At 47.3% G+C, this 26,295-nt stretch overlaps 2 protein-coding genes across 7 annotated transcripts in view; both read left to right on the plus strand.

The window, feature by feature from the left end:
• Positions 1–7,347, plus strand: part of pkn1a (protein kinase N1a) — a 48,058-nt gene extending 40,711 nt beyond the window's left edge. For all 4 annotated transcript variants that reach the window (XM_061227805.1, XM_061227785.1, XM_061227776.1 and 1 more), the window contains exons 14-22: positions 751–826; positions 945–1,036; positions 1,435–1,611; positions 1,757–1,819; positions 2,156–2,232; positions 2,383–2,525; positions 2,662–2,769; positions 3,625–3,705; positions 5,682–7,347. In XM_061227805.1, the coding sequence (XP_061083789.1) occupies positions 751–826; positions 945–1,036; positions 1,435–1,611; positions 1,757–1,819; positions 2,156–2,232; positions 2,383–2,525; positions 2,662–2,769; positions 3,625–3,705; positions 5,682–5,885 (1,021 nt within the window). In that variant the 3' untranslated portion in view covers positions 5,886–7,347. The remainder of the gene's footprint in view (positions 1–750; positions 827–944; positions 1,037–1,434; positions 1,612–1,756; positions 1,820–2,155; positions 2,233–2,382; positions 2,526–2,661; positions 2,770–3,624; positions 3,706–5,681) is intronic.
• A 1,378-nt stretch (positions 7,348–8,725) lies between these two features.
• map2k7 (mitogen-activated protein kinase kinase 7) lies at positions 8,726–22,076 on the plus strand. 3 transcript variants are annotated; one of them, XM_061233063.1, is made up of 12 exons: positions 8,726–8,870; positions 15,180–15,227; positions 17,250–17,394; positions 17,677–17,743; positions 18,036–18,149; positions 19,688–19,807; positions 20,297–20,404; positions 20,644–20,823; positions 21,178–21,258; positions 21,379–21,521; positions 21,636–21,681; positions 21,865–22,076. In XM_061233063.1, the coding sequence occupies exons 1-12, from the start codon at positions 8,726–8,728 to the stop codon at positions 22,003–22,005; spliced, it is 1,338 nt and encodes a 445-aa protein (XP_061089047.1). In that variant the 3' UTR covers positions 22,006–22,076. The 3 variants fall into 3 exon arrangements, with proteins under 3 accessions (XP_061089047.1, XP_061089048.1, XP_061089049.1); XM_061233064.1 differs by lacking the exon at positions 15,180–15,227 and having other exon boundaries at positions 8,740–8,870; XM_061233065.1 differs by lacking the exons at positions 8,726–8,870; positions 15,180–15,227; positions 17,250–17,394 and adding an exon at positions 17,449–17,462.
• The last annotated feature ends 4,219 nt before the right edge of the window (positions 22,077–26,295 follow it).

The raw sequence follows: 26,295 nt of genomic DNA on the forward strand, positions 1-26,295 counted from the left end.
TCTCTCCCTCTCTCACTCACTCACACACTCACTCAGTCACTCACACACTCACTCACTCACACACTCACTCACTCACTCACACACTCACTCACTCACACACTCACTCACTCACTCACTCACTCACACACTCACTCTTATCTTCACTCTCATACTCACTCACTCACTCACTCTCTCACTCTCTCACTCACTCACACACACACTCAGTCACTCACTCACTCACTCACTCACTCTCTCACTCTCTCACTCACTCACACACTCACTCACACACTCACTCACTCACTCACTCACACTCACTCACTCACACACTCACTCACTCACTCACTCACTCACTCACACACTCACTCTTATCTTCACTCTCATACTCACACGCACTCACTCACTCACTCTTATCTTCACACACTCACTCACTCACACACTCACTCACTCTCACTCTCTCACTCACTCACACACTCACTCTCTCACTCACTCACTCATTCACTCTCAACAGAGACATAATTTTCAAAATCAATAATAGGGAAATTACTATCAGGTTCATATACAGACAAGCTTTGCTTGGAGTGGCAGTGTAGGTACATTTTTGTTCTTCAAGAATCAAATTTGAAATGTACAAATACATTATTTGGCTATGGGTACAATTTTATGCACCTATAGGGTACCTCCCCAGCGACAAGCAGCACCTTTTTTAGGCACTTTTCGTACCTTTATTTCTGAGACTGCAGGGCTATTGTCTTATTGTTTGTCACTCTACAGTAAACAGAGGACGACCCCCCTGTGTCTGCAGGACTTCAGGCTGATCGCTGTGCTGGGCAGAGGCCATTTTGGGAAGGTGGGTGACTCTCTCGTGGTCACTGTGTGCATCCTCTGTCTGTCCCAGGCCTTCTCCTCCCCCCTCTGACACTGTGTGTGTGTGTGTGTGTGTGTGTGTGTGTGTGTGTGTGCCTCAGGTGCTGCTGTCGGAGTACAAGCAGACGGGTAGCATGTACGCCATCAAGGCTCTGAAGAAGGGTGACATTGTGGCTCGAGATGAAGTGGAGAGGTATGTTCACTCACTGAGCACGCACCTGCTGAAACACACTGTACATCTGCAGATCCATGCGACGTGCGAGCCGCACACATATACACAGCGTTTCATTGTTTCTGCTCTATACGTAAGTACATTACAGTCATTTAGCTGATGCTTTTATCCAAAACGATTCATAGTTGATTAGACAAAGCGGGGGAGCAATGTGGGGTTAAGGGCCTTGGTTAAGGGCCCAACAGCTGTGCAGATCTTATCGTGGCTACACTGGGTCTTCAATAATGATGAATAATGAATAATGTAATAATGAATCATAAGGTATTATGAAATAATAATGCTATTTGCGAACATTGTTGTAAAGTTCGATGTTAAAGGTTAATGTCCTGCTCTCTTTTTCTCTCTGTGTCCCTCCTCAGTCTGATGTGTGAAAAGAGGATATTTGAGACGGTGAATGGCTCCCACCACCCGTTCCTGGTCAACCTGTTTGCGTGCTTCCAGACGCCGGAGCACGTGTGCTTCGTCATGGAGTACACAGCAGGGGGCGACCTGATGATGCACATCCACTCCGACGTTTTCACCGAGCCGCGCGCCGTGTGCGTAAAGCCGCCGTCTGAAATCGCGTGTCTGTCTGTCGTGACATCGCCTCTACGTCAGCACACGCGCGCTGATTCCTGATCTGTGTGAGGTTTCTCCCCTTCTGTTTGTCCTGACTGTGTCTGTCTGTCTGTCTGTCTGCAGGTTCTACTCAGCCTGCGTGGTTCTGGGGCTGCAGTTTCTTCACGACCATAAGATTGTGTACCGGTGAGTGCATTACATTACTTTTATCGAAAAGCGACTTACAGTTGATTAGACTGGCACGGGCCAATTCTCCCCTGGAGTAATGTGGGGTTAAGGGCCTCATTCGAGGGCCCAATAGCTTCTGTCTTGACTTAATTGTGGCTGCACTGATGCTTGAACTACCGACCTGCCAAGTGCCAGTCTAGCACTAGGCAATAGGCTGCCCTGAGGCTATACTGTAGCTCTCCCTGTGGCCACACAGTTCACATTCAGGTCATGGCTGCATTCTTGCCATCTTCAGATTCCATCCATATTCATTCAGCTCACGTTTGTGTTAATCGCTCTCTATTTCTCTCACAGAGACCTTAAATTGGACAATCTGCTGCTGGACACAGATGGCTATGTAAAGATTGCAGACTTTGGACTGTGTAAAGAAGGTGCATATTTTAAGAAATAATTCTTCGCCTTTTCATCGATAGTATTAACATTTACCCTTCTTTCCTTCAGTGAGTGAGATCATCACTTTGTGCATGTTGGTGGTTACGTGATGCCAATGGAGTGATATCCGTTTGTTCCCGCGTCCTCAGGGATGGGTTTTGGCGACAGGACCAGTACGTTCTGCGGCACGCCTGAGTTCCTGGCCCCAGAGGTGCTGACGGACACATCGTACACCCGGGCTGTGGACTGGTGGGGGCTAGGGGTGCTGGTCTACGAAATGCTGGTCGGAGAGGTGAGGGAGAAAACTTGTAACGATTTCAGGTCATATGACCATTGCTTAAAAAATATGGGAAATGAACCTTGAGTCCCAATGTACTGGATTTACTGAAGAGCCTCTGTCTGTGTCTGTATGTGTGTCTGTCTGATAGTCCCCTTTCCCGGGTGACGATGAGGAGGAAGTGTTCGACAGCATAGTGAATGATGAGGTCCGATATCCGCGATTCCTTTCCACTGAAGCCATTGGCATCATGAGACGGGTGAGTGTCCATGTTCCGGTAGCTATTTCTGTGGATCTGGCAGTTCCCGTATTAATGCATTAAGGCTTGCCAGGGTTAAAGGGCCCTGGCTCCCTGCTGTCAGGGGGCCTGTGAGGTCACCGTTATCACAATTCATTTAAAGATAAAATTCCCAGCCACGGCGATGCCTGTACTGATTTGCTGGCGGTCCATTTGCAAACTTCAGGTTCTGGCACAAATAAAAACGTAAATGACGCTGATGCGCTGAACTGTATCTGTGTGCTGATGTCAGCCAACTCTGCTAGTTAAAGCTAGCTACCTAGCACCTATTATTATTCCAATCAGGACGGGCTACTGACTGTATGATGCAGACATCTTCTGTACACGAGATGAGAAAACAATTTTCTGATTTTACATTGTTGTGCACTACATGTGGGTAAAGCAACAAAAGATTAATAAAACTGGAATCAAAACTGGGATTAAAACAATCGCTTCAATTTGCTAGTCGACAGATAAACCCGCGGGGCGGCCTGTAGCGTAGTGGTTAAGGTAAAGGTTAAGGTAAATGACTGGGGCACGCAAGGTCGATGGTTCTAATCCTGGTGTAGCCACAATAAGATCTGCACAGCCGTTGGACCCTTGAGCAAGGCCCTTAACCCTGCATTGCTTCAGGGGAGGATTGTCTTCTGCTTAGTCTAATCAACTGTACATCGCTCTGGATAAGAGCGTCTGCCAAATGCCAATAATGTAATGTAATTGCTCTAGGAGACAGCCACGGAAACAATTTGTGAACTCTGCTAGCCAGGAACTGCAAGCAGGCTTTTAAATTTAGAAGAGTCTTGGGTTGGTGTTGACGTGCGGCGCTGTTTTTCCCAGCTGTTGCGGCGAAACCCGGAGCGGCGCCTGGGCTCCAGCGAAAAGGACGCGGAGGACGTCAAGAAGCAGCCTTTCTTCAGGGTGAGAGACACGGCCACTCCCTCCTCCCCCCGCCCTCCCTCCTGTTTACATTCTTCCTGTGCATGTCACACTCCAGCCTGTTGTATCTCCCTCTGGTTTTGTTGACTGCGGCAGAACATCTCCCTGCCAATGACTGTAATTATCAATCTGCAGCCTCTCTATTACTGTTGTCTCTGTGCTGCTGTTTACGCTCTGAAGGCCCTCGCCCCCCCGCCCCTAAGCTCAGCTGTGGCCTCCGTGAAGCTCTCGTCCTCTGTCAGTGCAGTGGGCTGTGTAATGCCCTCTCTCGTCCTCTGTCAGTGCAGTGGGCTTGTGTAATGCCCTCTCTCTCCTCTGTCAGTGCAGTGGGCTGTGTAATGCCCTCTCTCGTCCTCTGTCAGTGCAGTGGGCTGTGTAATGCCCTCTCTCTCCTCTGTCAGTGCAGTGGGCTGTGTAATGCCCTCTCTCGTCCTCTGTCAGTGCAGTGGGCTTGTGTAATGCCCTCCCTCTCATCCTCTGTCAGTGCAGTGGGCTGTGTAATGCCCTCTCTCTCGTCCTCTGTCAGTGCAGTGGGCTTGTGTAATGCCCTCTCTCTCGTCCTCTGTCAGTGCAGTGGGCTTGTGTAATGCCCTCTCTCTCCTCTGTCAGTGCAGTGGGCTGTGTAATGCCCTCTCTCTCGTCCTCTGTCAGTGCAGTGGGCTGTGTAATGCCCTCTCTCGTCCTCTGTCAGTGCAGTGGGCTGTGTAATGCCCTCTCTCTCGTCCTCTGTCAGTGCAGTGGGCTTGTGTAATGCCCTCTCTCTCGTCCTCTGTCAGTGCAGTGGGCTGTGTAATGCCCTCTCTCTCGTCCTCTGTCAGTGCAGTGGGCTTGTGTAATGCCCTCTCTCGTCCTCTGTCAGTGCAGTGGGCTGTGTAATGCCCTCTCTCTCGTCCTCTGTCAGTGCAGTGGGCTTGTGTAATGCCCTCTCTCGTCCTCTGTCAGTGCAGTGGGCTGTGTAATGCCCTCTCTCTCGTCCTCTGTCAGTGCAGTGGGCTTGTGTAATGCCCTCTCTCTCGTCCTCTGTCAGTGCAGTGGGCTGTGTAATGCCCTCTCTCTCGTCCTCTGTCAGTGCAGTGGGCTGTGTAATGCCCTCTCTCTCGTCCTCTGTCAGTGCAGTGGGATTGTGTAATGCCCTCTCTCTCATCCTCTGTCAGTGCAGTGGGCTGTGTAATGCCCTCTCTCTCGTCCTCTGTCAGTGCAGTGGGCTTGTGTAATGCCCTCTCTCTCGTCCTCTGTCAGTGCAGTGGGCTGTGTAATGCCCTCTCTCTCGTCCTCTGTCAGTGCAGTGGGCTTGTGTAATGCCCTCTCTCGTCCTCTGTCAGTGCAGTGGGCTGTGTAATGCCCTCTCTCTCGTCCTCTGTCAGTGCAGTGGGCTTGTGTAATGCCCTCTCTCTCGTCCTCTGTCAGTGCAGTGGGCTGTGTAATGCCCTCTCTCTCCTCTGTCAGTGCAGTGGGCTGTGTAATGCCCTCTCTCTCGTCCTCTGTCAGTGCAGTGGGCTTGTGTAATGCCCTCTCTCTCGTCCTCTGTCAGTGCAGTGGGCTGTGTAATGCCCTCTCTCTCGTCCACTGTCAGTGCAGTGGGCTGTGTAATGCCCTCTCTCTCGTCCTCTGTCAGTGCAGTGGGCTGTGTAATGCCCTCTCTCTCGTTCTCTGCCTGCTCAATTACTTTTTTCAGGCTGCAGTTGACGTGAACATTCAGTGGTTTATTTTACTCAGTTGAGATAAGTTCTGAACTATGGTGAATGTGTGGTATCAGTACATTTGGTTGGGTACCTCCAGGACATTTTAATTTGGAGCCCATTTTGAGCTAAACCTAAAAGTTTATTTTTGGTAGCATCCCATAAATCTCTCTGCTTTGCTCGTGCTGGTATTGGGTGTAGATGTCTTATGCAGCAGAGCTGTGCATACTTAGAGTTGCATAACCTCTAACTCTCTCTCTTTCTCTCTCTCTCTCTCAGGGAGTAGACTGGGTGTTACTCCTGCAACGGAAGCTGCCTCCACCATTTGTGCCGTCAATTGGAAACAAAGAGGATGTCAGTAATTTTGATGAAGAGTTCACCGCTGAGCCCCCCGCCCTTACCCCACCCCGGGAACCTCGCACCCTATCCCGCAAGGACCAGGACTGCTTCAGAGACTTCGACTACATCTCAGACCTCTGCTAGGGCCATCAAAGGGAGGGGGCAGGGGATTGTGGCCTGTATGTCTGTCACAGGGGACTGAGGGGTCGACTGGGACTCCACACTGTGACTGGGGGCCTGGAGAAGCCAGGGAGGATGTGTCTGTCTGTCTGTCTGTCTGTGATTTCTACACTGTGACTTGAAGAGTGTATCTCTGGGGGGATGGAGAGAATGGGGGAGGTGTGTGAAGACTTGCCTTGTCTCTGTCTTTTTCTCGGTTCTCCACTGTGGCTGAGAGGAATGAGGGTTTTTGGGGAATCTGTCTGTATCCAAGAGCTAGGCAAGAGAGAGGTTCATTCGGCAATGGTGCTTTTGCCAGGAAAGAGAGAGTTTCATTCAGTAAGCGTCCCCTTGCTAGGGGAGAGAGAGGTTAATTCGGTAAGGGTGCCCTTGCCAGGGGAGTGAGAGGTTCATTCGGTATGGGTGCCCTTGCTAGGGGAGAGAGAGGTTAATTCGGTATGGGTGCCCTTGCTAGGGGAGTGAGAGGTTCATTCGGTATGGGTGCCCTTGCTAGGGGAGAGAGAGGTTCACATGAGGAACATTTCTCCTGAAGGAGATGTTGAAGGCTGAGGATTGAGGGGGGAGCCTTGGCCCTACTGTGAATTTAGAATGTTATTTTAAGATTTATTCCTGTTCCCAGTTTGCCTTATCCCCCTTTCTCTTCTGCCTTGCTGTTACCCGAACCTGTTTTTGTCCTGCTTCTCAAGTGTACTTGTATTCTCTTCCTCGAACTCTCCTCTCTCCTCTCTTTGTCTACATAGGGACAGCCAAAGCCTTTTCATACTCGCACATATGGGCGCTGGGGGACCCGACACGAGGGAAAAGATAGACCTGTCTTCATACTGTGACAAAATGAGATGTTGAGTAGGGAGACTGTGGGGAGGTTGTTAGCACTGACTGAAGCCTTAATCTTTTTGAAGGTCTGGAGTACTATGTTTTATTTTGGAAGGGATGCGTGTCTCCCCCGAACAGTGGTTCTCAAAACTGCACTGCAGAGTGTAATATGGTGGCGCATTTCATATGATTTCAGTATGATCGGTCAAAGGAGGCAAAATGTACCGTTTTGTAATATGGTCAAACGACCTTGCATGAGGCAGCAGCTGCAACCCTTTCATGCTGCATTGCGAAATCAAAAAAATACAAGAAAACATTTTCATGTCATTAAAACCTGGGTAGCATTTACACAGTGCATTGTGGGCCATGCATGCTGCCCTTATTGCTAAATGGATTGAAAACCACTGGTCCGGGGAGAAGCACTTACTCTCTGGCACACTAGATCCCTAGTGATTCTATGAAGGATTCTTACTGTGATAGCCTTTTTAATCCGATTTTAGTTACTGGTTTTTAAAACGTAAGTAATGACGAAGAAGAGGATGATGAAATACCATCAGACGCACGCTGATTGAATTGTACAAAACAAATTGTGATTAAAAAGCAATGGACTGTGGACTGATCCGTTTCCATTTTTACCCCGTTTCCCTTCGTACTTTTTAAGCTGTCTCGTTTGTCTCTGTCGAGTCTTTGTGAGATGCAGAGGACGGGCCTGAGTGTGGAGCTGTGTGGATCTCACTGTCCGTCCTCCAAGCTGACCACTGTCTTACGTTCACATAAACAAACAGTAAAAAAAAAACACAAATACGCATTGAGAAAAAAATGCACTCATGCCGGCTTATGCGGACGCAGGCCTTTTATGACATGCTCGTCAAGAAAGGTCCCAGAAAATATGTGCACAGCTCCCCACAAAAGTGTGCTCACTCCCTACATAGCATACACAGCCACACAACTTACATGGACGTACTAGGGCTTCTTGCACACTCAGATGCAAAAGTACCACTCACCATTGAATTAAATTGGACTTCCCTTCTAAGTTCTTTCTGCTGAGTTTGTTGTGAACTTGTCTGTCTGGCTGCAGGCTCTGCTTACTGTATCCTCTGTACAATAATACAAAAACAACAACTGAGTAAGAGATTGTTTTATTTATAAAGAAAAGCTGTTGAAACATTGATTATCTGAGTGATCACTGTGTTTGTTTGTCTCTGCGATTAACTTAATTTATTTTAAACATGCACACCCCCATCCGTAAGTGTGTAGGTTCACACAGACCCACATGCGTACATTCATTTACGGTGCTGGATTACAAACCTACATCCATGTTCATACTGAACCTAAAATAAATGACAAATAAAATGAATGTAGTAAATAACACATCCTGTGAACGCAGTCCCAATTAATGAATTGTGTTTTAATTTCATATAATTGATTCAAGCTATATAATTTACTTACTCTTACCACATTCTCCAGAGAGCAAATCACATTACTGGTAATTAAAAAAATAATCAAAATATAATTATACAATTTTAGAAAGTATTTCACGCAAACTGCTTGACAACATATTCAAAAAATTCAGGCCTTTACATTATCTTCATGCATTCTTTGACCAGCAAGCTCACTCTCTTCTCTGACTGTAGAGGTAGGTAACATACTGAAGTACACAACTCAATAAATGCACAAGATAGTGTTCTGTGCTTCCCCTATGCTCTGTGGAAACTTTGAATCGCAGGAGCAAACTGTACTGTAGATTACTTTGGTGTGCTGTTCTCCACTATATGATATGAATATGACAATGGGGTGCAACCAACCTTGCCATAAACTACTGCTCGCTGACAGCTGTATGACCTGCTGGCAGGGGCTTTCCAGACAAATACAATATCAGACTTGAGTCTATGGTACTTTGCTGCGCTTTGTGAGTCCTCCAGCATCCCTACATGCTTCGCCAAGGTCCGCTCACCGTCGGCAGAGGGAGCCTAGATTGCAGTGTACAGTCGATGGTTCTTAGATTTTTCAAGATGTCGTCGCTTGAACAGAGACTCTCCCGAATCGAGGAGAAACTAAAACAGGAGAATAAAGAAGCTCGGAGACGAATCGACCTCAACATCGACATGAGTCCTCAGCGTTCGCGTCCGAGGCCAAGTGAGTGCATTATGAATGTGGAATGTTAGTCAACAACGGAGACCGTGGAGGGCCAGGGAAAAGGACCGAAACGAGAGGGGTAGAGAGAGGGAGGGGAGGAGAGGGGGAGTGTAATTGAGATATGCTGCCAGCTAGTTAGCTTGCTAGCTATATACAAACAAACATGAACTCCGGACGGCTATGGACAGTCGTGGAGACTGCACATATCAAAACACTTGAATGCAGTGTAACGGTAGTGGGTTAGTTGGCTGGCTATCGTGTTATATGTGTAGCAAGCTGTACTAACGTTAAGTGGCACAAGCTATATTCTTGGTTTTTAACGATCCAGTTGCGTTAGCTATCTAGCTAACTAGCAGGCCCCGTCCGTCAGTCAGTCTGCTCTGTCGATGGCTTGTTTTGATTCATTAGCTTGCTGTCGCTGACAAATTACCCGATACGATGTAATTTCAGAACGGCGAAAATGAAGCCCTAATGCGAAAATGTTGAGCCATTGTGAGATTTAGCCAGATATTAAAAATCTAATTTTGGACGGTGCTAGCCGGGTAACTGACAAATAAAGAAGACAAATCTGCAGACACCATGAAAGTATTTTCAATTTACGTGCGCTGGCTGGCTGTGTCCAACGTCACAGTAACGTTTTTGAGAATGTAGACCCTGGTTAGCAACATCATGTTAACGTTTGCTATGATATTCTTTACATTTGCTGATAACATTGTACGTTCGACGTGGTCCAGTATGCCACATTATTTTGCGATTTAGCTAGCTAAATTGGCTGGTTAATATGTGTGTGTTATAGCTCGATCGATCTGTCTTGCAGCCATGTTTTATGATCGAGGTACTTGGACAGATAGCATGTCCTGTAGGAGTGAAGAAAGGCAAAATTCGTTCTGATATATGTAATATGTTAGGGAGAATTTTTGGTAATTATGCCATGGCTTTATAATTAATCATTGGGCAAAGGCTAACACCATAGCCGGCTTCCTGTCTGTCAAAACACACCCAACTAAAACCTTTCCATCATACGATTCTCAGATGATAGGTACTTTTGATTTTGTTTCGATCATTTTGAATTTATATTGTATGCTGATTGCGGACTGGCTTTGCGTTAACCTTGTGAGAACAGGGTTTGCAAAGTTTACGTATCTGTGTGTGAGAGATTTGTCTCGTATATATTCTTATATTCTGGTTGATGTGTAAAATGTGATTGCGTCTGTTTTTGAGTTTGTATTTTGTAATTTTCTGTCTATTCCCAGTACCTGACTGGGTATTGTAATGGTTTATAAAACTGTGACTAGGACAGAATTTGACTGAAAAATCTCCTAGGCTTAAATCTGTGCAGTTTTGGGGTTGACTGTTTGTGGTGTTCTTACAGGGTTTTTGTGTAATGTTGCTTAGTTATTTTAGTTAATTTGTAGTAATGTATGTGTGAATGAGCATTTTCTGTTTGTACTACAGCAATGTGTGTAGGCCTATATTTCTGTGATTGTGTACTTCATGCTGTCATGTTGTGTGTTTCTGTATGTAAGAAGTTTTTATAGTAATGTACAGCTTGTATGTTCCTGTGTGCGTGTCTGCTGTGTAAAATAATGTGGTTATAGCACCTGCAGTATTGCACACAAGTGTGTTTTTATGGTTATACAGTGTACAGTATGGTATGTGACTGATCAAGATCTGTGGAAATGTACAGTGATGTGTGTGTATACTGTGTACTACTTACACAGCGCTGTACAGTGGTGTGTGTAGTGTATACAGGGGTGTATGATAATCTTTATGTTGTCCTGAACGCTATGCAATGATTGTTTTAGTGTGCTTGTGCATGGTCTGATTCAGTGTACGCTGTACAATAATGTGTGCACGGTAAGTCATGTTAAGTGCTGTGTCTAGTACTAGTGTTATTGATGCATCTGTAGTCGTGTGCAGCAATGTGTCTATTCATAGATTTCACCCATGTGACTTTTCAAATACGCCCACCATACCGGCCACCTAATGTGTAGAAAAGCAGGACCACAAACAAGCACAGCTTCATTACGTAGTCATTAGCTTACATTGCATTCAAGGCCAGATTACAGTAAAGGCTACATACATTTGTATCTGCCCATAGCTTCTTCGCTATGTACCCAATTGCACCTGCCCTTAAATATAGCATAGTTCAGATGAGCAATGCTACCTGGCTTGCTGATTAGCTGTTGATCTTCCTCACCGTGGTTCTTTTGCTTAAGAAATGAAAAGTAGTGAACAGCATTGCTCCAATGAACAGCAGTCTTACACAACCATATCTGCACTTTCCCTGATCACCTTTACGCTATGCAAATGTCTGGACTACACCATTTGCAGCTGAGCAATTAAGAAAGAAATTGCCTTCACAAAACTACCAGCTGTAAAACAAAAGCTCCCTAATGGGGTTTGTAGAAACCCCTCACCTGCAAGGGGGGCATTGTGGGTATTTTAGCTGCAGTGGAAGGGGTACTGGCTGTCGGTGGGATGTGGCTCAACTGGTAAATACTGTTTAAACTCCTTTCCCGGACAACTTCACAGGGACTAGCTCGGAATAAGGAACCATGGAGCACGCAAAACACACTGTTTAATGCAACGAGGGGAGAGACTGACCTTTAACACGCATTGGGGCTCTCCTTTTTTGCATTGTTTAAATTCAGTTTTTACACCCGATGCTCATTTCTAATATTTTTCATTTAACGTGGGATCCTGCATTTTGCACACGGGAAAAGAATGCAGGTATATTAATCCATTCAAATATGTCTCTAGATTAGCAGAACATGCATAGTTTTGTCATATTTGAAGGAAACAAATTGATTTAAAGAGGCTTCCATGAGCTTATCCCAAATGCAAAAGGCACAAAATATAGTATCTCAGCAACAGTAACGTTGTTGATTGATGAGCCTTTTTCCAGATGCATTGTTTTGACAAGTACTCTAAACAAACAGTCCCAGCTAGATCAGCTGAATGTTCGGCCAGCACTGGGGGAAGATAATTTTGTTCAACACCTGCACCAGAGTTGGCGCACTACCTCATTACAGAAAACTTGGCAAGCTAACCAATATGTAGCTTAACCTCCTAAGACCTGCACTCTTTTTTGGTCTGCATTTTTAATTTCTCTTTGCTATTTGGGCTTATTGGGACCTGATAAGTATAAAAACTAAGCATCATCTTTTGACATGATGTAGTTTTTGAGAAAAATGATGTCCACATATGTGGACTCTCGGTCTTAAGAATTAAGTATTATGGTTGTACAGCCCAAAATGTGGAGTCCACGCATGTGTACGCCAGGTCTTAGGAGGTTAAATAACTTTCCAAAATGTAGGTTCCCACATCACTGCCATTATTAATCTTACACTATTAACTTCTTACTTCATGTAATTCCTTCATACCTGTCCCGTATTAGCTACTGCTGTATGGACATGATGTATGAATTGTTGAATTGCATTGTGTCTGATTTAGGCTGTTCATCACAGTGAATAATATCGTTGTGCATTAATCTGTCGGTGAACTTGACCGAAAGCAACATTTTTTTGGCCTACATTTTTAGAATACAGATTTCTGAAGGCTACTGTGAACTCTGAAGGGGAACAAATCCTCTCTCTTTCTCCGTCTCTCACTTTGTCTGACAGTGTAAAATTGCCTTTGAATATTGTGGCAGTGTTTAGGTGCAGCTCATGACTGAAGGTTGGGAATGCCTGATTTCAATTGGCTTTAAAAGCGCCTGTGACATGCGTTTGAATGGCATCTGTGCTTTACTTTCCTTCCCATCTGGGAGGCTGAGTGGTGTTCATCTGCCCGTCTCTGCCCGGTGGAGATCAGCGGAGGGCAGGCTGGGTGTGCCCTCTGGAGCAGGTGCTGCTCACCACTGTCCACCAGGCTGCAGACCGCAGTAATGTGTGCGTAGAGCAGCCCACAGTAATTGTGTAGCAGTCTACACTGTGCTTGTGTGTTTGTGTGTGTGTGTGTGTGTGTGTGTGTGTGTGTGTGTGTGTGTGTGTGTGCGCTTGTGTACGAGCATCTTTGTGTGTGTGTGTGTGTGCGTGCGTGCGTGCGTGCGCACACGTGTGTGCCAGTTAGCAGTCTACATTAGGGCTGGGCGGTAGTATCACATACGGGTGATTATAGATCGATATTACAATAGGAGTTTAGATATTATTACAGAAGATGCCGACTTTGCTAAGTTCCCTTCTAGCTACCAGTGCTGTTCCTTGTAAGAGCATGATTGACCCACGTTGCAGAATGCTCAATGGGAGAGCCGAAAGTGTGTTCGTTTGCAGTAATCTGTCCAAGCTAAACAAACTTGGGCTGTAGTAGGCAAGTTGGGCATCGGAAAATCAGGCAACATCAGAGGCAGTTATCGTAAAATGAAGGCCTCCATTTGTCTCTTTCTCGCATTGTCGCTTATCCCTGAAGGTATTTAATAGTTCTTTTCACTCAGTCTGTCTCTTCACGAATGTGACTAATTAGGCTAATGGCCATTGCATGCATCACATTTCACAGCACTGCTGAAAAAGCCTGTAACACTGAGGGAGTGTGGGCAGCAGGCCTTCCAGGCTGCAGAAATAATGTCAGACTGGAAGACAATTTATTGCATTACCCATGGGTCATTCCGGGAATAATTGGAGTTGACCACTCCAATTTTGCTCAGACTTTGTGTAAATGTTCTTCATGTACTCATTAAAGAATATCCAAAACATTAGCTTCATTGGATTTGCCATTCTAGAGATATTGGCTCTTAAAGCTGGGGGGGGGTCATTTATTCTAAATATTATACAATGCCAAAGTTAGGACCAGCCAGAGAATGACTGAAAAGTGTTAAAAATATGAAAGAACATTTACACAAATTTTGAGCAAAAATGTCACACTTCTGGGTGGTTTTTCGCTGAATGACACCCATTTACCATTTACCATTCTATAGCCTGTTGATAAGACGCATACTTCATACACTTTGTTTCGTATAGGCAATTATTTAGCTTCTTAAAAAGAAGCAAAGTAGACAGTGTTGTAGTTTTCACACACGCATTTTTATTCAGAACATTGCTTGTTTTAAAACTCATCTCAACAGGAACAAAAGCACCAGTAACACCGGGAAAGGCTCTTGGTTATTTCATTTAAAAAGTAAAAATCAGTCAATAAAATAGACAAGCTAATACAAAATGGCAATAAATAACCACAATGAGACTGGAGTAATTTACCAGCCAGGACCAGGATATCAAGGATGGCGAATGAAGATGTTTTAATGTGTTTGTTCTTCAACACATTTCATTTTGAAATTGAATTAGCACATTTTTGTGACAAGGTGATTGCTGTAGGGCTATTGCCAATTCAATTTACAGTAGAACCTCTAATATCTAGCGTTTTTTCTTACTTCTTTGCAAGTGAGTTGTAGTCGCAAACCTCTCCCACAGAATCAAAACATAAAATAGAAAATTTGAAAAGTGATAATCGTGTGCCATAATTCTTCACATGACAGTATTGTGATATTATTTTTATAGATATCGCCCAGCCTTAGTCTACAGTTAAACGCACATGTATGTGGTGTTTATACCAGTAAACAGTCATTTGTGTGTGTGTGTGTGTGTGTGTGTGTGTGTGTGTGTGTTTGTGGTGTGTGTAGCAGGATACGTGTGTGTGGCGTGTATAGCAGTGTACAGTAATGTGTGAGTGTGTTTATGTAGCAGTGTACAGTAATGTGTGTGTGGTGTGTACAGCAGTATACAGTGTGTTTGTGTGTGCGTGGGGTGTGTGCGTGTGTGTGTACATCAGTGTACAGTGATGTGTGTGTGTGTGGTTTGTACAGCGGTATACAATGTGTGTGTGTGTGTGTGGTGTGTGTGGTTTGTACAGCGGTATACAATGTGTGTGTGTGAGTGTGAGTGTGAGGTTTGTACAGCGGTATACAGTGTGTGTGTGTGTATATGTGTGTGTGTGGTGTGTACAGCAGTGTACAGTAATGTGTGTGTGTGTGTGTGTGTGTACAGCAGTGTACAGCAGTGTACAGTAATGTGTGTGTGTGTGTGTACAGCAGTGTACAGTAATGTGTGTGTGTGTGTGTGTGTGGTGTGTACAGCAGTGTACAGTAATGTGTGTGTGTGTGTGTGTGTGTGTGTGTGGTGTGTATAGCAGTGTACAGTAATGTGTGTGTGTGTGTGGTGTGTATAGCAGTGTACAGTAATGTGTGTGTGTGTGTGAGTGTGTGTGTGTGGTGTGTACAGCAGTGTACAGTAATGTGTGTGTGTGTGTGAGTGTGTGTGTGTGGTGTGTACAGCAGTGTACAGTAATGTGTGTGTGTGTTTTCTCTCCTCTGTCCAGTCATCGTGATCCAGCTCAGTCCTGCTCCAGCCCCTTCCCAGCGTGCAGGTATCATTCAAACATCGCTCTCTCTGCCACTGCTCTCTCTCTCCCTCCCTCTTTCCCCCTCCTCCTCTCTCTCTTCCTCCTCCCCCTCATCCTGTCCTCCTCACATTGGTTCTTACCTCCTGATGCTGGGGACACAGTGCCTAGAAAAATACCCTTCTTAAGCTGCAGGCAGTGTCATCATCTTTAGTATACTGTATACAGTTCTTACACGGAACAGCATAGCAACCATTCTTTGGTGAAAATGCACATGCTGCAGTATTTAAATTGAATTGTCATGGCATTCATTCTGGTCTGAATGATTAGAAAATGTGTTTCAACACATGTCCTAAGCCTTAAAAATGGGCCAGGTCTTGGCTAACGGCACACTGGGATCTCCGGTGAATGATAGTGCTTGGAAAATGGTTACAGTATGTCATTTGTAATTGTCTAGATGGTTCTTCGTTTGCTGCTGACAATTATTGTATCCATTCAGTTTTATTAGTTATGATTGAACACCGCAAGTTCTACGAAAGCTTTAAATTTTTCTGGAGGTTTGAGTATAGGTCAGAACGCATAGGTATCTGTCCCTCCTTCACCCATCTCCATGTCCATCTCTACCTCCATGTCTCTCATCCCCCCCCCCCTTCCTCTGTGTGTGTGTGTGTGTGTGTGTGTGTGTGTGTGTGTCAGTGGCAGGGTGGCGTCTGTGCGTGCGTGCGTCCGTGCGTGTGTGAATTTGAGCGTCTGGACGTATTAACCCCTGGATTGGCGGACTGAGACACTGTGCATGTGGCTTACTGCACGGCCCAGTACACACGGTCTAATACACGCAGAGAGTGGCAGTGTCCCGCGCAGTAGGGGAGTCCTCCTCACCGTCTCTCGCTCTCCTCCTGCCTCTGCGCTCTTTCACCTCCTCCCCTGCCCGTCCGTTCGTTTGGACGTCCGTCCGTCCGTCCGTCCGCCCGTCTGTTCTCGGCCGGGAGCGGACTCTTGGGCGCGGCCGGGTCTTTCCGCAGCGTGTCTGTCTGTCTGTCTAATGGCGTGCGCGGCTGTGGAGGACGTGTGCCTGACTCCACTAACGTTACTAACGCCTTCTCTCCAGCCGCCAGGTCTGCTGGAGCAGGAGGACGAAACGGAGCATGTCGGTTTGCCTTCATCTTTTTCTCCTTCCTATAACTCTCCTCAGGTGACTAATAGCACTGTGCAGCCCTGGTCACTGGGATGGGTAAAGCCAGCCGTAAGGAAGGGTAACGCGTGTAAACGCCAGGTCCTCATAAAACTCGCTGGTGTCAGGTTTTACCACCCTTATGAGGACCGCACTGGGCTTCTGAAAACACCTCCTAGGATTGATGCAGGATTTGTGGACCCCTCATACAGATCTCAGCGGATAAGAAAAGAGATGAACAACGCTATACACTGGGTCGTTGTCCAGAATCTGGTGTCGTTTGAAGGTTACATGGGTGACAAAATGGCCGCCCCGAGCCAGCAGTCTCTTCAGAGTCACGGTCTGGGCAGGAGGGCAGAATTGACTGCCTGTCACTGCTCGTCCTCGTATACTGGAAGGAGGGTGGCTGCTGAAGCTCCCTCCCTCCCTCCAAACACACCCCCCCTCTGTCTGAATGCGGTTTGCCTGGTGCATGCTGGGACAAGCTAACACTAACTCAGCCATTGGATTTTCACCTTGTGTATACTCTGCTTACACTGGATGTTTTTTTTTTTTTTTTTTACGATTGTCTATTTTTTTTATTTTTTTTATTTTTACTTTTACATTTATGCTGGCCTGTTTCTGCATGTCTGGACTTGTCTGTGTGTTAGCGTTACCTGCGCCAGCCGTTGCTCACCACCGGTTTGCACCTGTACTGAAGGTTTGGCCTGTGTCTTTGGACTCCAGGTGTGGTTTTGAGGGCTTTCTGTGGGCCCTGAGTGGTCACTGCAGTCCAGCCCCAGTGTTTTTACGGGCTCCTGTGAAGCAGGGAGTCCCCTGAGACCAGTGGTCCTGACCTCCCTCTCTGCCTCCTGCTGTCTCCTCTCTGTCCACCCCAGCTCTGCAGCTCCCCCTGGCCAACGACGGAGGCAGCCGCTCCTCGTCATCGGAGAACTCGCCCCAGCACCACTCCTACCCCAGCCGCCCTCGACACATGCTGACCCTGCCCACACCCCCCTACAGCCTGCAGAAGAGTCTGGAGAAGTAAGGCTTATACACACACACACACACACACACACACCCCCCTACAGTCTGCAGAAGAGTCTGGAGAAGTAAGGGTTATGCACACACACACACACACACACACACACACACACACCCACACCCCTACAGTCTGCAGAAGCGCCTGGAGAAGTAAGTTACGCACATTACTCTATACACACAGACACAGGCACATGTACACACACCTGTCACAGGGTTTGGAGAGAAATGTGTGCGTGTTTGTGTACATGTGTTTATAACGGCTCTTCCTCTGGTGTTTATCAGTGCGGAGATTGACCAGAAGCTGCAGGAGATCATGAAGCAGACAGGATACCTGAAGATTGATGGACAGGTTAGGGGGTCACACGCATGCTAGTCACATATGTGTTTGTGTGAGTCCCATTTGTGCGGGCTTGGTGATTATGTGTGGACGAGACACTGCTCTGTGTGTGTGTGTAAGAGACGGTGCTCAGTGAATGTTTGGTGTGTGTGTGTGTCTGTGTGTAAGAGACGGTGCTCAGTGAATGTTTGGTGTGTGTGTGTGTGTAAGAGACGGTGCTCAGTGAATGTTTGGTGTGTGTGTGTGTGTGTGTGTGTAAGAGACGGTGCTCAGTGAATGTTTGGTGTGTGTGTGTGTTCCCCAGCGGTACCCAGCGGAAGTGAGTGACCTGATTAACGAGGAGGAGATTGGCAGTGGCACCTGCGGCCAGGTCTTCAAAGTGCGCTTCAAGAAGACCGGACACGTCATCGCCGTCAAGGTGACCGCCCTGCCCAACCAACGACAGCCAATAGCAGCACAGAGAGCAGGAAGTCGGCCCGCCTGAGCATGAAATGAGTGCAAATGGGGCGAGGCTGCACTTCAAAACAGATTGTATAAAAAATATTTGTCAAATTATGCCGTTTATACCTTATCAATGCATTTCTGCATATATCTTTGCCATTTTGTATAGCTTCAAACAAATTACCGTCACAGAACATGGACTCGATGCTTGGAAGATCAGGATTTACAGGAATTGGTATAAAGGGAAAGGAAAAAGAATCAGAAACAAAATGGGAAGATTTGAGGTGCAGGAAAGAATTAATTTCACCCGAGCAGGTTTTCTTTTAGTATTTGTTGTGCCTTGTTTTTTTTCTTTTCAGCCGAACCCATAATTACACGGTGTATCTAAGTCTATCATTGAACAGAGCAGTTAAGTGTGGCCCTCCTAACAGTTTAATGATCACTTATTTCATTATTTATTTGCTTGGAACCATCCCCTTTCCGGGGATACGAGTGTATACACTGTAGCCCATTGATGTCTGGTGACTTGACCTTACTAAAGGTTACGGCTGTCCAGAGCCAGCCAGCCAGCCTGCCTGCTGCCGCCTGTTCAGTCTCTGCTCTCAGTCTCTGCTCTCAGTCTCTGCTCTCAGTCTCTGCTCTCAGTGGCCGCTCTCAGTGGCCGCTCTCAGTGGCCGCTCTTCAGGGGCCGCTCTTCAGGGGCCGCTCTTCAGGGGCCGCTCTTCAGGGGCCGCTCTTCAGGGGCCGCCCTTCAGGGGCCGCCCTCAGGGGCTGCTCTCAGGGGCTGCCCTTCAGGGGCTGCTTTCAGGGGCTGCTCTCAGTGGCTGCTCTCAGTGGCTGCTCTCAGTGGCTGCCCTCAGGGGCTGCCCTTCAGGGGCTGCTCTCAGGGGCTGCTCTCAGGGGCTGCTCTTCAGGGGCTGCTCTTCAGGGGCTGCTCTTCAGGGGCTGCTCTTCAGGGGCTGCTCTCAGGGGCTGCTCTCAGGGGCTGCTCGCTGCTGTTTGCATCGACAGATGTGCTTATGTTTTATTCACCGTTTACATTTTCGGCTCCTCCGCTTTAAAAAAGGAGTAGAAAATGGCGTAGCCTCAGCTGTCCAGTGCTGTATGCTGATGTTACAGGGCTCTACTTTTTTTTACAGTTAAATAACGGGAAGCAATGCGTCATGGGAGTGTAGTTCCAACAGTGACATTTTACAGTGGCAGCGTTCCACTCACACTCTGTTATAGAGCGAGAGAGATGACGCACGCCCAGTTTAGAAAAGGACTCATTTGGATCCATTATAAGACATAGACTGGCCCTGATGAATTCAGGCTGAACAGCAGCCTCAGCCAGAGTATCTGACACAGTCCTTGCGTACGTTGGAGTTATGTCACATCCTGCGGTAACTACGTCTCCTGTGCCTAATTCCTTGTTGCGTTTACCGTGGGTGTGTTTCCTCTGACGGCAATCATAATTTCACGGTGCTTTGTTGCTATGACGATGATAACAGCCCCCGTGGCTTGCGTTTCCTGCAGCAAATGAGAAGGACGGGGAACAAGGATGAGAACAAGAGGATCCTGATGGACCTGGACGTGGTTCTGAAGAGCCACGACTGCCCCTACATCATCCAGTGCTACGGCGCCATAGTCACAAACGTAAGAGACTTACATCAGCTCCCCGATAACATGAACCCTGTGAACCTGCAGCTTTACATGGGCAAGAGCCAGTGCTGCTGGTCTACATTGTACACAGGCACAGGCACAGGCACAGGCACAGACACACACACACACACACACACACACGCACACGCACACACAGGAACGCGTGCGCACACGCACTCAGAGGCACGCGTACACACACACACACACATATACGCACGCATGTACGCACATGCACATACACACACACTCACACACACACACACCCACACACCCATGCCCACGCCCAGGAACGCACGCACGCACGCACACACACACACACACACACACACACACACACACTCTCTCTCACTGGAGCATGCACACACTCACAGGTTTGGTACATTTCAGTCCCTCGTGATGTGTCGTATAATGTAAGAGCAGACAGTGTGCAGGGCTGGAGTGCAGGGGCAGTGCAGTGATGTCACACCTCCCCTCCCCCTGCAGACGGACGTGTTCATCGCCATGGAGCTGATGGGAACGTGTGCGGAGAAGCTGAAGAAGCGGATCCAGGGCCCCATTCCCGAGCGCATCCTGGGGAAGATGACCGTGGCAGTGAGTCCCTCTCCTCTCCTGCATGACCTCCTCACTCCCTCGCTCCTGCTCTCTCTGTCATCAGCTTTCTTTTTGTTTGCTTCTCTTGCTCTCTTGGTATGTCTCTCCCGCTGTCTTTCCTTCTGTATTTCTCTCTTCCTCTGTCTCTCTCCCTCCCCCCTCTTCCTCTGTATCTCTGTCTGTGCCCCCTCTCTCTCTCTCGGAGCGCTGAGCAGGTGTTTGACCTCTGACCCCTGCAGATAGTGAAGGCCCTGCTGTACCTGAAGGAGAAGCACGGCGTGATCCACAGGGACGTCAAGCCCTCCAACATCCTGCTGGACGCCAAGGGCCAGATCAAGCTGTGTGACTTCGGCATCAGCGGCCGACTCGTCGACTCCAAGGCCAAGACTCGCAGTGCGGGGTGCGCTGCGTACATGGCTGTGAGTAAAAACACACACGCACACACACACACACGCACGCACGCACACTCACACACTCACACACACACACACACACACATACGCACACACACACACACGCACACACACACACACACACACACATGCGCGCACACACACACACTCACACCTTCTATCCTACTCCTCTCTCTCTCTCTCTCTGTCTCACACACATGCAGACACCCTCACACACACGACAGAGTACATATTATACTATTAGTGGTTTTAACACTGGACATTTTGCTGTGTATGTTTCTGACCTTGGTGTTGTCTATGTGGCATTGTTAGTGACGTTTCTAACAGAGAAAATACGTCTTTGCTAATGTGCCCCCTCAGCCTGAGAGAATAGACCCCCCAGACCCCAGCAAACCTGACTATGACATCAGAGCAGACGTGTGGAGTCTGGGCATCTCTCTGGTGAGTGTCTCTCTGTGCCTTTACCCCAGTGTCTGAGCTCAGAGCTCATCAGTGTGAATATCAGAATATCAGCCTCGTGGGGGTTAGGCTGAGGGTGTAATGCCTCTGTCTCTCCTGCAGGTGGAGCTGGCCACAGGGCAGTTCCCCTATAAGAACTGTAAGACAGACTTCGAGGTCCTGACCAAAGTGCTTCAGGAGGACCCTCCCCTGCTCCCGCTCAGCATGGGCTTCTCCCTCGACTTCCAGTCCTTCGTCAAAGACTGGTGAGGACCTGCCTCCACCCGCATACACACAGAGGAGTTTGACTGGTATTGTCTGTGTGACAAATACGAAGAAAATAACTCCTGTCTCGTTTGTCTGTCTCTCACTCTCTTCAGCCTCACAAAGGATCACAGAAAAAGGCCAAAATACCACAAGCTGCTCGTAAGTTCTTCTGCTCTTACCCCTCAGCCTCTGATACTTATTTGGGACTGATGCTAACTCTGTTATATACGTTATATACCCATGGGTATCAGTTCCCATCATTGTTGGAATATCATGTGTATTGGGAGTCTGTCCGTCCTGCCACAGGTTGCATATTGAAGCTTCTCCTCGTGTTTTCGGCAGGAACACAGTTTCATCCGGCGGTACGAGGTGCTGGAGGTGGACGTGGCGGGCTGGTTCCAGGGCGTGATGGAGCGCACCGAGTCCCCACGGAGCAGCCAGTGTTACACCCAGCACCACCTCCACTCCCTCTTCAGCAGGTAGCCTCAGACAGGGAGAGAGAGAGAGAGAGCCCATGACCTGGCCCACACCCAGACTGACTGAGGGAGGGAGGGAGGGAGGGAGGAGGGAGAGCGCGCACACACACACCCACACACACACACACGCGCGCGCAGACACGCATGTACACACGGACAGACAGGCGGACCTGACACAGGTCTCCAGTGCGTTCCAGGATGGACAGACGGACGGACAGATGGGCAGATATAGTTAGTGTGGGTTGTCTGAAAGACTGGCATTCAGGTACCTAGTTCTGTTAATCACTGAGTGTTCATTTCACACAGAATCGCATACGCCCACACGCATGTACACACACACACACACACACACACACACACACACACACACAGTGAAACAGGTGTGCTAATCACTGTCACTCAGACCACAAAGAGAACAGTGTACACCGATACACGTCTTGCATTGTGCAATATTCAGCTTGTGGTTGCTAGACTGAAATGAAATGGTTACATATGTAGAGAGAGATGGATTGGTAGAATTATTATAAAAAACATTATTTGAGCGACTGTAGGGACATAGCATAGAACAGGTTTATAACCTGGATAATCAATTTTAAATCTAATTGTAATGATGTACTGGTGCCACAGTAGTTGTGGTCACTTTTTAACAATTTAATCCCGACATAGGTCATGTTTTTTGTTTTTTTTGTTTATTTTTTTATTATAATGTTATAAGAAAAGTTGTTTGTTTGGAAAAAAAAGAATAAACCGGAAAAAAATAGATTTTTGTTGAGCTCTGCAGAGGAGTGTGTTGTCGTGTCAGGACGAGTTTGGGCCTGGCAGCTGTGCAGTTTTGGAAGGATAGAGAAGGTGAAAGACTGAAAAGATGGTGGTTGGGAGAAGAGAGGGAGGATAGAAAAGTGGATGTTGACTCAGGGGGCGGCAGCAGTCTTCCCTGGTGGAGAGAGGTGTAAGCGCAGAATTGTGGGAGATTAGAGGTGGTATTTGGACTGGCTGCTGAGGGCCCTGTGTGTCACCAGCTGGGGGTTAGGTCAGGGTTTGGAGGTTGTGAGAGTTCATCTGTAATACGCCTCCATCACCCTGGGGCCTGAAGAGACTCCCCTGCCTGCCTGCCAGAGAGAGAGAGGGAGGGAAGGAGGGGGGAGGAGGGATTCTTTTGTTCATCGGAAAACACGGGGGAGAGGAGGTCAGTGTGTCCCTGGAACACACTGCACCTCTTCTCCCCTCCCTATCCCGCCCTCCCTCCCTCCCTCCCTCTCTCTGTTCCAGATCGTTTGGTGTTCCTCTTCAAGCTCACGTTGATAAAGCGAGCCACTTTAAGCTATTTACTTTCTTTGCCAAAGCCAGAGTTTGAAATGATAGAGCCGGGTCTCGCTCCCCCCAAAAACTGGCATAATTTCTCAGGCTACAGAAACCGCCAGTACTCCGGAAGTCACCCTGTCTAGAGCCAAAGTGAAGCAGACCTTTATGCTAAATGTTCACTATACCAAATTATCACCGGAGAGATGAAGACCAGGTGGCGTGAGGGAAGTCAGAAGGAAAGGACAAAGCAAGTTGTCAAAGCTGAGAAATTATGGCTTTTAGGAGGGGACGTTGTGCGGTTGAATGACACATACGGAAGTTGATGAGCGGGAGAGAGGCAGGCAGAAAGGAAGGATGAGTCAGAGGAGAGGACAGGGAAGAGAGAAACGAATGTGAGATGGAAGGACGACGGGGAGAAAGGTGTAAGAGGAGAGTTCAGGTCTGTGGTGAAGAAGTTTCTGGAAAAGAATGATTTGAAAGCAGTAGGTTATGAGAGGGTCGTTTCGAGAAGCAAAAGAGAGCTGTGGAACCAGGGCTTTAGGGCCGTTTTCTTGAATCTGTTGAAAAGCTTTTCATGGTATTACACCGGTTTGACTTTAGGAGTGAATTAGACTTTGTTTTTATTATTGTTAATTGCTGTTCTATTCATAGTGATGGATTTTTGGATTGTTTTTATGATTATTTATTATATTGCTACTGCTGCTACTGTTACTTTAGACGCTGCTGTCAGATCTTGTTTTCCCCAAAGGATTAATTTATTTTTTTAAAGCCAAATGAATGAAAGTAATGCAATGTCAACAACAAAGACCAAATATTTGCCAGCCTGTTAACAACCGGTAACCAGAACGAGAGTGAGATTGCAGAAGATAACTTAGTCGGTGAACTGAATATACTGTAAGTATTTAGCGAGAAAACGTATAGCCACACATCTAATGCACGTGTAGTTCGTGCAGCGTGCACCTCATCCTAGCTTGAGTTGCCGTGGAAACTAGTTTCTCACGTCACGTCATGTCACATCCACATCCTAGCGCAGAGTCTGTCTGTCCATTTGTCCGTCCAGATATGAACACAAACCCTGCCCTTTACCCTGTTGCCCAAACCGTGTTGGCCCCCTGGTCCTCAGTTTTAGGGTAGTGCGCTGCACTACTGTCTGGTCCCGATGCCATCGTGGGGGACCTTCCCCAGGCTCCGTTCTCAAATCCTTCTGACTGGAAGTCCCTGCTGTCTGAGTGTCAGCACAGCGGACCTGGCAGGGTTATCCCCCTCCGAGTCAAAGAGCGGGAGATTTAAGCCACAGACGTACCGTGGTTCCAATCCATAAGAGGCGCACGGTAGATGTAAGAGAGATGCGTTTCATCAGTAGTGAAGGAGTGGAGCGCCAGCTCTTTGGTATAAATATGGAGATTCAAGTGACTATCCATGATTAAATAGTATATAACTCGCACGCATAAATAAAGGCACATTTTGGTCGCACTAAAGATATATTTTTTCAAAAGGATACTTCTCCTGGTTTTTAAGCTGGTCCGGGTCAGAGTAGGGATGGAGTAACCACCTTCGCTCAATGAAGTGAGCGCATCTCTCTCTGCCACCAGAATACCTCACAGGGCACGGTCAAGAAGGGAGCGCCGCGGGCGTGCGTGTGTGCGTGTGTGCGTGTGTGTGCGTGCGTGTGTGTGTGTGCGTGTGTCTGTGTGTGTGTGTGCGTGTGTGTGTGCGCGGCCTTAGATTCTCACCGTCATCTAGTCAAACTGGAGTTTCACCACCACCGCAACTGGAATGTACATCACCTCTTTACTAGTAAAGCTTTGGGAAACCAGGTCTTAGCACTGGGACCTACCTGTCTGTCTGTCTGTCTGCCTGCCTGTCTGTCTGTTGGTCGGTCTCTCTGGGCCTCTAGGGAGAGTCAGTGAGAACTCTGGGGGAGTGAGATGACAGTGACATTATACACCAAAGGTGTCAACAACAAATACAAAAAAAGAAATTATTATTATTATTATTAATATTATTACGATGATGATATATACAAATCTCGCTATAGCTAGTGAGGGAGGGAAGGGGCGTGTAGTTTAGCAGTGCCTGTGTAGAGGACACTTGGAGAGGCTATTGCTCTAACACAGCCTGGTCAAGCAGTCAGTCTCCTGCAACCAAGTAAACACTTCTTTTTCACGGTTTTACTATCGGTTTCCTGCATAATTTTGTTAATTTAAGTTGTTACCATTCAAACCCGAATCAAGTGAATAAGCACCTGTGTGCTGGTTCTTAGGACAGACCTTGTAAGTACCGTGTGGACCCCAGCCATTGGCTTATCTAAAATGGAGAATCTGATTGACGATTCACTAAACTAAAGATTCATCTAAACTAAAATTTCACAGTGCAACATTTTTGTCCTTTACATACGCGGCTGTATCACTACAGGGATATCTAGCGCGGTACTTGCAGGGTCCTGTTTCATTGTGTCTCCAAATACACAGGCTGCGCATAGTGTGGTTTCCACTGGGCGGTCTTTGGAGTTTGCTTTCTCACTACACAGACAGCCCGTCTCACATACGCTGGCTTTGTGACAGGAAACGCTCTGCTAGGTTAGCTTCTCCTCGTGTGCCGTGTGTAGCTCTGGTTGTTCTGGTGTGCACGCTCACACTAACACACACTTGCGCCTGAGAGAGTATTGATTACGTGTGTAGGTTATTTTTTTCTATTATTATTATTATTATTATTTAAAGTTTTTAAAAGCGCCTGACGAAAGGTCGACTGTGCGCCACTCCTCATTCTTTCGGCCACTCTTTTTATATTTTTGTGGCGCGCGACCTCCATTCGTCTGGCCGGCGCGCTCGTGTGTGTTTCTGTGGGTCTGTGCGAAGGTCAAGCAGAACGTGGTTTTAAATGTTGGTCCTAATCCGTTTGTGTGGACAGTTTAGAGCCAGTACGTGCCACCGGGCGCCTACCCTAGTTTAAATATGGCTTGAGTTACCGTGGCTGCTGTGTTAGTTGGTGCCGG

The sequence above is a fragment of the Conger conger genome, chromosome 2 (assembly GCF_963514075.1).
Source record: "Conger conger chromosome 2, fConCon1.1, whole genome shotgun sequence".
In the NCBI taxonomy this organism is placed as follows: Eukaryota; Metazoa; Chordata; class Actinopteri; order Anguilliformes; family Congridae; genus Conger; species Conger conger.